Source organism: Phytophthora cinnamomi (genome assembly GCF_018691715.1).
Source record: "Phytophthora cinnamomi strain GKB4 chromosome Unknown Contig39, whole genome shotgun sequence".
Classification (NCBI taxonomy): Eukaryota; Oomycota; class Peronosporomycetes; order Peronosporales; family Peronosporaceae; genus Phytophthora; species Phytophthora cinnamomi.
The window spans coordinates 1,071,378-1,084,628 of NW_027150972.1; the positions used below are offsets into that span (position 1 = coordinate 1,071,378).

Sequence of the window (13,251 nt, forward strand, 5' to 3'; positions counted from 1 at the left end):
CGTGCACTCTCTGGCAAAGTGACCGATCCTTCCGCAACGGAAGCATCGCACATTACTTCCGTGCTGCTGCTGGTCACCAGCCGTTGCATTCGAGAGGTCCATTGGTTCCGGACCTCCCGTGCTCACTACCGGGAGCGGTTGCGACCTCGGCACGTTCGCATGCAGTTTAGCCTGCCGCAGGCTAAACTCTTCTTGCATCGCGAGAGTACTCGGTACTCTCGGAAGAGATAGGTCTTCACAGGCCCATCTCGCAGTCCCTTCATGAACGTGACGACCTTAGTCGCCTCATCTATCGGGTTGGTCACGATGTTCGAAACCAAGTATCGTGCACGCTGCGCGTAAGCATGGACGTCATGCTTACCCTGCTGAAGGTCGAGGAATTCCGCCCTCGATCAGAACTCATTTTGCGGGGGCTGAAACGCTTGTCTGAGCTCCTCTTTGAATATATCGTACGTGCTAAAGCACGTAGGATCTGAGAGTCGGCGTCCATACGCCCAACTCCTTGCGCGTCCGCCAAGGCAGGACATGGCGAACGCGACCTTCGACAGCGGGTCGACGATGCGTAGCCGCTATGGCTGTGTCGAGCTCGACAAGCCATCGGAGGAGAGGCTCGCCCTCTCTTCCTACATAATTGCTTACGCTCAATTTTAATGATTGAGCACGCAGTGTTGTCCCTGACGACGCCGTCACTGAGGAAGCAGCATCGCGCTGCTCCTTCATGATGAACCCCAGAGCAACACCATATTGCTTTGTCGGCGATAGCGTACGCAGCATCGTAGCTATCGCCGCCTCCCCACTGACTGTTGACAGTCGTTGGAGGGCCTCCCACTCTGGATCTGACAGGTGGTGGCAGTCAGCGCGTGCAACATGCGTTGCAGGCGTGTTGGAGCTCTCCATGGGCACCTCCGTGCTCATGTGGTTCTCGGCTCCGCGTTCGTACACTCTGTACGAACGTCAAGTAGTCGGTCGTTGGACGGACTATAAAGTACTACCAGGTGTAGTGGGCCTACTTTGGCTCACTACTTTAGCTTACACGTCTCGCCACGTGTATGAGGAAGCGTAGGAGTTTATTCATAATTTGAAGTCATTATACTTGAGTCCACAAGTATAATATAAATCAAATAAAACACCAAGTAGCTAGTTTAAGGTAAAATGAGAACGGTATTGTTTGTAAATCGATCTTCCTCCTAAATCTGCTAAAACTGTTTAGCATCTATGAAAGGGCTTGCGCGTATTTTGGGGCTTGCCATAGCGATCCCACTGGTAATCGCGCTGTCGGATCACGTTGGACTTATTTTCGTGTTATCTGCTCTTGTAACGTTGATTCCATGTGCTCGATTCCAGGCGTGAAGAGCTGCCTCAGCCTCCTCGAATGATTCAAATTCTAGTTCAGGTAGCAGCAGTGCCTTGAAGCTTGGGTCAGGTCGAGATGACATTTCGAAGAATGAGGAGACTGAAGCTTTCGCAGCAGATTGGGAACGTGTAGTGCAGAATTAGACGCTTGGATTTCGATGTACATTTAACCAACGCGTGCACACACCATTTTAATGTCTATAGGATACGGTTTTAGCATGCTGCTGCCAAGAAACAGCACTATCCAGCGGCAACTTTTTTGTATTTATAGTCTACACAGAATTGACCAAATTTTAGCGGGACCTTAATTTGTGTTACCCATTTACACCAATGACTATTTTTGGTACCTCGAGCTCCGTAACCTCGAGCTCCATAGATTTTCCCATTCTACGTAGTAGGTACCTGCAACCGTCATCATCAGCTGGTTTTCACGCATAGAGATCTTTATGATCTGAAAACGGCAACACTTACGGTTTTCCCTTTTAAGCATCGAAGCCTACGATATCGTGCCGAGGTGTGCGGACGTTAAATTCAACGGGAGGCTAGATATATTACTGCTCGTTGCAAAGTCATCAAACATGGAAATAAAGTATATCTTTGTCGTTATCTCCAACCCGTGTGACCTTCTTGTTACACCACGGCGTAGGTAGATAGTTAACACAAGTTGACCACCTCAGCGGTTGGGAGCGCCACGGCTAGCAGGGGAGTCTACCAGTGCGAGGCCGTTCAGTGTCGACCAGACTTTACTGGCCTGCACGCATGGCTAGGATAGGGATGGCTGGGAGGAAGCATTATCAGCACTAGTGGTCGGGTGGCCCCACTAGCCGCTTCCTGCTCGTAAACCCGGTTATATGCACCGGACAGCAGAGCCCTTCGCACACTGGCACATGCGAGCCCTGTCGTCCCTCGGCCGAGGAGCTCCAACTACCACAGCCCCCATGGTCTCTCTCCACGGTCCCGCCGCCCTATTCGAACACTGCCCTCATCTGTGCACGAGCCTGCCTCTGCTCACCTGTCTCGACCGTAACCCTGCGTCGGCGCAACTCGTGTATATTAGTCTTGATCCTCCACTAACCAGTGAAAAATCGCAACTGAGGGTCGAGCCGGCCGACCGCCGCTCGCTGCCCTCCTACTCCCCGTCGATCTACCTCTACTCCTACTGCACGGGCGCCTTCCTAGCCTACTGGACCTCTCCCTCACCGGTACTTCAAGGCCTCATAGCCTCACGTTCCTGCTCTTGATCTCGCCTCGCCTCGCTTGAATACTCTTCGCCCTTGTCCGTCGGCGTGTCGCCTCACGCCTGCGACCTTCTACCGTCGCTGTCGCCACTTCAACCTTCCACTGCTTGCTCAACGCCCGTCGATGGCTGGTGGCACTAGCCCACTGGCTCGCCCTCGTCACCACCCGTATCTTGTCCCACACTACGGCCCGACTTGGCCACTTGTCCACCGTACTCGCCTCACGTCAAGTCGATCACCGCCACGCGATCGTCTGGCAGTGCTCGTTCGTGGCCTTGCGCTACGCGACGAGCCAACCTACTACATCTTCATGTCGCGTTTTATTAGAACGGTGCCTTTATCGCGGCGCTTGTGCGCCGCGAGACACACTTAGTAAAAGGAACGTAGAAGGCATATGGTGGTGTGCACTGGAAGTTTACGCCTTTATTTGATTTGATGATTACGAAGGTTCACTAGGGATTTCTTTAGGAATTGTATTGTTCCTAATTTCGGACGTAATCTGAGATTTTTTATATTGGCTGCAAAGGTGAGATGTATTCACTTAGCTTTATTGTGGTTTGCAGATATTTTGTCGCTCGGATTTAGGGCTTAGATCGATCTCTGAGATAAATTAATTCGACGACATAAAAATGCGAGATGGTAGTAAATCGACCTCCAGGTGTAGGTAAGTCGCACCACCTCTTCCTACTTAATATAACTAGCGCATCGTTGGTTCTCAGGACACCGAGGTAACGTCGCCGGCTACTGCTACCCCGGTACGGCTCTGTTGGACGTGTTTAACGGCTCATTAGCTTCGTCTGTGAGTGCACGTGCAGCTCCTGCAACACTGGGCTTTCCGCTTCTCTGTGGCGCGAGCTGCTCCCCGCCATGTAAGACCACATGTTGATGCTACGCTACCATTTTACGTTAGGAAAAGCGTTTCGTATGAACCGCTGTTGCTCCTCTAAATAAATGTAGGGTGGGCTTTCACGTACGTTCGAACGCGGGTAACCACGGCACTCGGCCAACGCGACGAGCGGTTAGTTCGATCTCCTTCATCAACCACACCATCGGTCAAAAGCAACTTGTACCAACGCTGCAGTGTTCGCACGTTAGGCCCAAATATATCCCTTATTAATACATACTGCATACAGATTCCACACACATGCATAAGAAAAACGGCTCGCCAACGGTAGTCGAGAGAGTACATTCTGCACTTGTGCACGATGAAGGTTTTCAAAACTGCGGTGCTTCGACAGATCGGCAGCGTGATCGGCTGACCACTCGTCAAGTGTCCAGATGTAAGTGTCCAATTGCATATGTTATATATATAAAGGGCGGCATTATAATTCGTACACAGCCATCGCGATTTAAAATAAATCGGCCCGAATTGCGTTTTTGGATCGGCAATTCGACCACAGATAGCGTAAATCGAGATCGATATCGAGGCTGGTGAAAATAACTTGGTCGAGTTAGTGGCCATCTGTTTTTATATCGGGCGCCAGAAATTATAACTCGGGCAAAACACTAGGTGAAAACGACAAAAGAATTGCAAAGCATAATAACAAAAACGAATTCTAAACCCCTTGATCGTCCTACGCTCATTTACGTCGTTCGGCCGGCCTCTGAACCCGACGCTCCTTCAGCGCCTACATCCCCTGGCTTCCGTGGATGTCTCTGCTGTTGTTCAGAACTCCAATACGTACCCTACGAGCTAGCAACTGACCGGCAGAGGCCACTGTCTGGCTCATATCGTCGTTCCACGCGGCACAGACCGCGCTGGCTGCATTATTTGATCCACGGGTGTCAAACCACGCGTCGAACTGGTAGGCTTCACGCAGGGGGCTTCACTTTCCCACACCAGGGACTTGTTGCTTGATCCGCAGCCGTCGTCGCTCCATCTAGGCATACGTCGTGGTGGTATCAGGTCCACCTGCCGGTGATTTCAGCTTAATGCACGGTGGGTGTTGCGTCGCCAGCTGAGTTGACGGGGTAGGCCCCGTCGAGGGCTTCTTGCATCACACCGCGCGCCCAGTTCGCGTGCTGCGCACCAGAAACGGCACCAAGGCCCTGCCACGTGGCGGGGATCCCTCCCATAATCTGGGTGTGTTTACCACATGACCGTGGGCCAAAACCAAAAGCGGGTGGGCCAGGAGTCCTGGACTTTCGTTTGTTTGCAAGACTAACTTTCAGATGGGACCCCCATCATAAGATGAAAGTAAAAATCCCGCCGGAAAACGTTGGCCGGGACAGTGCCCCTTTCTTGGTATCTCTTGTTTTCGTTTTTGATTTTGACATCTCTCAGTTTGGCCTTGAAACCGCACTACACCGCCTCACTCATGTGCCACTCACACTTTGACCTAGATAACTTGTAGTGCGCCTCCCCCAGCAGCGCCTTGGCTGCAAGTCAAATCATACCTTCCTATATGAAATCTAGATATTGGTCGTTACATAGTTATAGGTTCGCTCACGATTAGATGGTCGCATTATTTGTCTCTTCTTTTTTTTTCACCATAGAGTGGGCCAGTAAACAGCTCTCCAGTCTCGAAGGTGCATCACCTTAGATGATTAGATGATAGACATATGCGGAATTGCAGGTTCTCTCAATTTGGTTTTGGCTGCTCTCAATTTGAACCACGTCTTCTCCAAATCTGACCGCGTCACTGTTCAGGAGCGCTATTACAATCGAGAGGAATAACTATCTGGAGCTGTACCACTATGATGGTACAACTGGCACTCAAAGGCAGCAGTGCAGTGTTAGTGCCACAATCCGAGCGATGAGCTGGAATACCGCTAATAAGTCGTAACATGTCCTCTCCGGCTGTATAGCACCACCAGCCACCACCACAAGAACCATAGCAATGACGTGATGAATGATAATATGTTGGCCATTATACAGAAAGGCTCAGAAGAACTGGGTGAGCGATTAACCTCACCCCCGCCTACGGCTGATTCATTGGCAATGCTTATCCAGGCGGCAGACCGCTTCACTAGTAATGATACCACGTGCATTTCGCTGGAATAGTATCAAACCTATGCAGCAACCGACCCATACTGTTGCGCTTTGCTGGACATGGTTCACGAAACGTATTCTCCCGATAGTGAATGACCTCTTGATAGTGCTAATCGTATCACTAACCACAATTTGGAGGTTGCAGGATATTTTGACTTGAATTTGTGTACCATGGGTCATGCTAGGCTAGCACTACCAAGAACAGAATTGTCTGTACAATGTCTGTACACTGTTTTTCGTAGGCATCGGCTGAGCAAAGCCTAATGGTGATCCCTCCGACTCTTCAATCAACAATACACATGGGCCGTACCTTACGTATAGTACGGCAAGACCGGAGGAGCTGGATCCACCTCATGCGTGTGATGCTGTCCCAACAAATCGTTGGGACAGCATCAGATCGCAATTTTCTTCCCAGCACTCAAGACTATCTCTCGACTTGGACCTCTCGCCAAGAACCTACCATGCGGGTGGAATACGTCGTCTTGGTGGTTGCTGCCACTCTTTCCGCAAGCTTCGACGCCTCAGCGGCGACTGGGTTGACCCTGTCTCAAGTGGCTGCTCCGGGCCGTGTGCAGTCTGTACTTGCAGATGAACGCCCGATCAAGCGGTTTCTGCGGGTCGCTGTGGCGGTGGAAGAAGACGAAGAGCGGGTGCTCGAGAAGTTTACCCACTTGCTGCCCCTGAACAAGGTGACGATTCTGGGGAAGGACGGACTTACATTCTCTAACAAGTTCATCAAGAAGATGCTGAATAAGGAATCCTTCCGGACGAAGTATTTGACAGAGTGGGCTCAGACTGGGGACATCGACGGAGTGGCCTTTAAGGTTATGTTGGGGGATATGAGTAAGAAGGGTCGTGTCGAGCTGCTGAATAGATACACTGCTGCTCTGGGATCTCCGAACGGAATTGTAATGCACAATGCAGGACCGATTGTCTAGATAACAACAAGAAACGGGTTGCCAAACCAGTAAGACAAAGACTAGTACCAGCAGCGATTAAAATACGCCATCGCTGTTTAATTTGGTCAATATGACTTTTATCATATTGACAGCCTTTCTGCAAGTACAACCTGCGGAGAACCATTATTGACGCAATCCTCGAACTCCAACAAGTCGCAGATAGCAACTGACTGCGCCGATCACAGTTTAGCAACGGCAGCTCGTCATGTGGCTCACTAAATGCTGTCGAACTCGAAGTAAAGTTGAAAAGAAACCAAACGATAGTTATCTGGTCCTGCGGGACGTCGTACACTAAGGTAGTTTTCCACGCGAAGTTAGTGCAGTGTTGAAGCAAGGCGGAATGAGCAAGCGGACGAAGCTGGGGAAAAGAAGTTTTGAAGCAGAATGAAGACATTACGACCAAGACCTCAAATTGAAGACCCAACATGTAGTTGTGCAGAAAATGGGTAGGTGGGCTGGCCAATGCCGATCCTAGACCAGGAATCTTGGCCCCCCTTTCCTGTCGTGGTTCATTTGGAGTTACGTCGACGCGGGAATCAAGCCCTCACGACCGCGCCGCCGTACAAGTGCTGGGGGCGTTTCACCAGCGGTGCGTCCAGCACCACGCCTGCCATATCGGCGTAGTTGTAGGAATTCAACCCACCCACCATCCCTGATAGGGGTTGTCACTCGGCACCTTGCCTCTCAAGCAAGGCAAGGCATCTTCATGCCTTTGACCTTAACCAAATGAACCACATTGACCCCTAATCTGATTGAATGCTGCAAAGGGCCATTATTAGGATAACAGAGGTAGATTGGGTATCACCGTGCTACATGTACAAGCGAATATAGACGTCGCTGAGCATAGCATAGCCGCCAGGCTTAAGGTATCGCGAGGTATTAAAACCACGGAAGGTAGAATTTAACCTCGTGAACTTTGCGGAGGCAAAGTATGGCCGCTTGAACTCAAGGAGCGAAATTTGGTTGAACGACGGTGGACCCGTGATACTCGCCTATCAATTGGACCTCAGTATCAGCGATACTATCACGGTAATGATACCGGTCTACCTCGCGTCCTTGAGATACGGTTCTACTGTACGCTCGCAATGCTTGCATTGTAACGCACTGCGTTATATATTACTGGTTTCGTAATTTATTACGGAGCACGTAATTTATATTTGTTGCGGTACGAATTACGGGACAGCTTACGGGACAGCTTACGGAACGAAGTTTACGGGGCGACCCGTCAACTAACAATTGCATTCAACAAGGAGTGGCCATGAAGTGAGTAGCTAGTCTAGAGTACAAGAGAGTACGGACTTTAAGTTACAATATCACTTTTCTTTTTGTCTTCTACGAGCCCACGCTTCGACTACATCACATAGTAGCACTTGAAGAGTCCGAGCATCGACTTGTCCGTTCCCGACCATCGCGCCGAAAAGTTTTGAAGATTTGCGCCACCGTGATGGAACAGACCACCACACCGCAATCGTTTGGAGACGTGCTGCAGCTTCTCGCCCGCCAACAAGCTGTTTTCAAGCCATGATGCAGCAGCAGTTCGCTGCTAGTGAAGCCCGCATGGACGCGCTCACCGCAAGGCCAACAGGGACCCGCAAGCATCAACCTCCAACCTACCAAGGGAAGCTCGACGAAGATCTCGAGCTGTGGTTTTTCGCTGTGGAGCAATTCTAGGCGGATTATCATCCGAAGATGATGGAAGAGTCTTCTCCGTTTGTGACTATGGTGTCGTGTCACGTCGGAGTCACCCCCATGAACTGGTATCGACAGTTCTCGCTGGAGTGCGACAGCTCCGGCCGCATGAAGACATGGGCGGTTTTCAAGGAGGCCATGCGTCATCGGTTCCTTCCGCCCGACAGCGAGTATCGCTTGCGCGAACGGCTGTGCACGCAGAGCCAAACATCGTCACTGCACGATAACGTGGCAGATTTTCAAAATTTGCTCATCCAATGCACGGTGCCCATCAGCCAGCTAGAGTTTCGTTTCTACTTCCAGCAGGGGTTAAAGTCGGCGACCGCAAATCATGTGCGCGAGCATCACCCGGCGACACTGGATGAGACTATCCAACTTGCGATGAGATTTGATCACGCTGGTAAACGTGCTCTCACGCTGGACAACGACTGGCAAACTACGGCTACTTACCACCGCTGCAAGAATGTGGGCCACATCGCGCCGAACTGTCCTGCGAAGTAAGTTTACCTCTTTTCAAAACGGGGTCGTGTAACGCACTGCGTTATATATTACTGGTTTCGTAATTTATTACGGAGCACGTAATTTATATTTGTTGCGGTACGTATTACGGGACAGCTTACGGGACGGCTTACGGGACGAAGTTTACGGGGCGACCCGTCAACTAACAATTGCATTCAACAAGGAGTGGCCATGAAGTGAGTAGCTAGTCTAGAGTACAAGAGAGTACGGACTTTAAGTTACAATATCACTTTTCTTTTTGTCTTCTACGAGCCCACGCTTCGACTACATCACATAGTAGCACTTGAAGAGTCCGAGCATCGACTTGTCCGTTCCCGACCATCGCGCCGAAAAGTTTTGAAGATTTGCGCCACCGTGATGGAACAGACCACCACACCGCAATCGTTTGGAGACGTGCTGCAGCTTCTCGCCCGCCAACAAGCTGTTTTCAAGCCATGATGCAGCAGCAGTTCGCTGCTAGTGAAGCCCGCATGGACGCGCTCACCGCAAGGCCAACAGGGGCCCGCAAGCATCAACCTCCAACCTACCAAGGGAAGCTCGACGAAGATCTCGAGCTGTGGTTTTTCGCTGTGGAGCAATTCTAGGCGGATTATCATCCGAAGATGATGGAAGAGTCTTCTCCGTTTGTGACTATGGTGTCGTGTCACGTCGGAGTCACCCCATGAACTGGTATCGACAGTTCTCGCTGGAGTGCGACAGCTCCGGCCGCATGAAGACATGGGCGGTTTTCAAGGAGGCCATGCGTCATCGGTTCCTTCCGCCCGACAGCGAGTATCGCTTGCGCGAACGGCTGTGCACGCAGAGCCAAACATCGTCACTGCACGATAACGTGGCAGATTTTCAAAATTTGCTCATCCAATGCACGGTGCCCATCAGCCAGCTAGAGTTTCGTTTCTACTTCCAGCAGGGGTTAAAGTCGGCGACCGCAAATCATGTGCGCGAGCATCACCCGGCGACACTGGATGAGACTATCCAACTTGCGATGAGATTTGATCACGCTGGTAAACGTGCTCTCACGCTGGACAACGACTGGCAAACTACGGCTACTTACCACCGCTGCAAGAATGTGGGCCACATCGCGCCGAACTGTCCTGCGAAGTAAGTTTACCTCTTTTCAAAACGGGGTCGTGTAACGCACTGCGTTATATATTACTGGTTTCGTAATTTATTACGGAGTACGTAATTTATATTTGTTGCGGTACGTATTACGGGACAGATTACGGGACGGCTTACGGGACGAAGTTTACGGGGCGACCCGTCAACTAACAATTGCATTCAACAAGGAGTGGCCATGAAGTGAGTAGCTAGTCTAGAGTACAAGAGAGTACGGATTCTAAGTTACAATATCACTTTTCTTTTTGCCTTCTACGAGCCCAAGCTTCGACTACATCACATGCGTGAAACGACGAGCAAGCATTTGATGGTACGTGTAGTGCTACATGTTCAAACGTGGTCTCTATTAAAAAGGGGTCTAGGCTCTAGACTCTAGGGGTACTCTAGATGCCTTGTACGCGTCTCTTAGAGTGGGCAATTCACTACAACATTGACGCACCACAGTAACTCTATCTACTACCGGTAAGTACAGCATCGTTTTGGAACTGGTTCGGATCCTGGTTCTGGAACCTCGGAACCCGATACCCTCAACCTCAATTGATGTAATATTGTGATTGTTCTCAGTCACAGAAGCTTGCAGGAGCCACCAAGACCAACTAAAATGTTGCGATTAGAAAGAAAGATGAATCGAAAGTGTGGTTCCAGCTAGTGGATGCTGCAACTCACGGCGCGTACGCGGATGCCCAGACAGCATCAGTGTCATCTGGCGGTGTCAGTTATATTGCTGATCTCCGCGAGGCAGTCTAGGACTAGGTAGTCTACCCTCACATGTGATTGCAGCGATCCTGCGAGTCTACGCCAACAGAGCCGTGTATGACGACGAGAATGGCCAGCCTCCGAAGGAGGATTCTCCAATTGGTTTGTTCGGTGCAGCGGCGAGGGATGCGCTCGTCGTGGTTGTGAAGGCACCGCATGCGCTGAGATTGACTGCTCAAGCCAGCAACCCCCCCCCCCCTTTCCTGAAAAAGACGATTGAATCGGCTTCAGTGTACATGACGCACAACAGATACATGTATTTTGAATTGGAGGTGAGCGCAGACAATACAACAAGAAGAAAGCGTCGCGATGTCAAAGAGGAGTTTCGATGACCCGAAAAACGATATCTCCCATGGCTGGACAGATCGACAACAGTCATTTGTGCGTGACAATTGTCACTTATGGTTTAACAGATAAATATCTGTTAAAGGTATTAGATACTTCCTCACATTTGTGTAAGGCACACCAATGGACACATTGAAGTGGACCACCACAATGAGTGGTCCATACCTACCCAAAGATCCTATTGGTAGAAAGCAGCATCTCTCTACCAATTAGAGACGTGCATATTGGCGGGGCTCTGACAGCCAGCCGCTGCCAACCCCTTTCATAGATGCTAAACAGTTTTAGCAGATTTAGGAGGAAGATCGATTTACAAACAATACAGTTCTCATTTTACCTTAAACTAGCTACTTGGTGTTTTATTTGATTTATATTATACTTGTGGACTCAAGTATAATGACTTCAAATTATGAATAAACTCCTACGCTTCCTCATACACGTGGCGAGACGTGTAAGCTAAAGTAGTGAGCCAAAGTAGGCCCACTACACCTGGTAGTACTTTATAGTCCGTCCAACGACCGACTACTTGACGTTCGTACAGAGTGTACGAACGCGGAGCCGAGAACCCCATGAGCACGGAGGTGCCCATGGAGAGCTCCAACACGCCTGCAACGCATGTTGCACGCGCTGACTGCCCCCACCTGTCAGATCCAGAGTGGGAGGCCCTCCAACGACTGTCAACAGTCATTGGGGAGGCGGCGATAGCTACGATGCTGCGTACGCTATCGCCGACAGAGCAATATGGTGTTGCTCTGGGGTTCATCATGAAGGAGCAGCGCGATGCTGCTTCCTCAGTGACGGCGTCGTCAGGGACAACACTGCGTGCTCAATCATTAAAATTGAGCGTAAGCAATTATGTAGGAAGAGAGGGCGAGCCTCTCCTCCGATGGCTTGTCGAGCTCGACACAGCCATAGCGGCTCGACGCATCGTCGACCCGCTGTCGAAGGTCGCGTTCGCCATGTCCTGCCTTGGCGGACGCGCAAGGAGTTGGGCGTATGGACGCCGACTCTGCGATCCTACGTGCTTTAGCACGTATGATATATTCAAAGAGGAGCTCAGACAAGCGTTTGAGCCCCCGCAAAATGAGTTCTGATCGAGGGCGGAATTCCTCGACCTTCAGCAGGGTAAGCATGACGTCCATGCTTACGCGCAGCGTGCACGATACTTGGTTTCGAACATCGTGACCAACCCGATAGATGAGGCGACTAAGATCGTCACGTTCATGAAGGGACTGCGAGATGGGCCTGTGAAGACCTATCTCTTCCGAGGGTACCGAGTACTCTCGCGATGCAAGAAGAGTTTAGCCTGCGGCAGGCTAAACTGCATGCGAACGTGCCGAGGTCGCAACCGCTCCCGGTAGTGAGCACGGGAGGTCCGGAACCAATGGACCTCTCGAATGCAACGGCTGGTGACCAGCAGCAGCACGGAAGTAATGTGCGATGCTTCCGTTGCGGAAGGATCGGTCACTTGCCAGAGAGTGCACGGCTCCCGTGCACTACAATGGTGGCCGTCGTGGCGATGCTAGGCATCGCCGCGAACCAACAAAAACGTGAACATCCAGTAGGCGCGTGGCGCCCTACTGGTAATGCAGTCGCGCGTGCCGTTATCGGGCACGCGACACTGAGGACTGCAGCCCCCAGTGAGACCAGCTCTCACTGCAAGAAACAAGATGACAGGCCGAACCTAGTCATCTTGAAGGTTTACTCGAAGAGAGCGAGTGGCTCTCTTCGAGCTTTGGTAGATGCAGGCGCGTCGAACAACTTTGTTCGACTACGAAGCCTGCCGAGACTTGACTTCGAAGAGGTAAATGTACCTCGAAGTCTTCTGGAAGTTCGATTGGCAACAGGTGCCATCGTGAAGACCGAGAAGCGCGTCGTGAACGTGCGCTTCTCGTACAAACAACGAGTGTTTGTCGAACACTTTATCGTCCTGGACCTGGACGATAAGTTCGACATAGTAATGGGCATGCCGTGGCTTGCACGGCATGATCCGGTAATAGACTGGAAGAAGCGCACGCTCGTGCGCTTCGGACGCGACAGCGGAACAGAGAGCGATGGCCCTGTTACCGCAGCGCACGCACCAGCAGGTGCGCGCGACTCGCCAGTCGACACAGCACTTTATGCTGCTGTCCCGGAGTGCCCAGGAAGTCCCCGAGGGCGCGCACAAGCGAGACCAACGTCGGCAATGCTACCGACGTCAGAAGAAAAAAATGTACAGGTTCCGGGAACCAACACTCACATTCAAGTGTGTAAGGGGCAATACCTGACTCGAAAAGGTCAGGTCGACGAC

General features: G+C 51.1%; 3 protein-coding genes across 3 annotated transcripts; all 3 read left to right on the forward strand.

The window, feature by feature from the left end:
* Positions 1-6,044: 6,044 nt before the first annotated feature.
* Positions 6,045-6,521, forward strand: IUM83_10692 (putative secreted RxLR effector protein; the record flags this gene model as incomplete). Its single annotated transcript, XM_067935208.1, has 1 exon — positions 6,045-6,521. The coding sequence occupies one exon, from the start codon at positions 6,045-6,047 to the stop codon at positions 6,519-6,521; it is 477 nt and encodes a 158-aa protein (XP_067791497.1).
* A 1,710-nt stretch (positions 6,522-8,231) lies between these two features.
* IUM83_10693 (uncharacterized protein) lies at positions 8,232-8,732 on the forward strand (the record flags this gene model as incomplete). The annotated part of the gene is made up of 1 exon (XM_067935209.1): positions 8,232-8,732. The coding sequence occupies one exon, from the start codon at positions 8,232-8,234 to the stop codon at positions 8,730-8,732; it is 501 nt and encodes a 166-aa protein (XP_067791603.1).
* A 679-nt stretch (positions 8,733-9,411) lies between these two features.
* IUM83_10694 (uncharacterized protein) lies at positions 9,412-9,852 on the forward strand (the record flags this gene model as incomplete). The annotated part of the gene is made up of 1 exon (XM_067935210.1): positions 9,412-9,852. The coding sequence occupies one exon, from the start codon at positions 9,412-9,414 to the stop codon at positions 9,850-9,852; it is 441 nt and encodes a 146-aa protein (XP_067791647.1).
* Between the last annotated feature and the right edge of the window lie 3,399 nt (positions 9,853-13,251).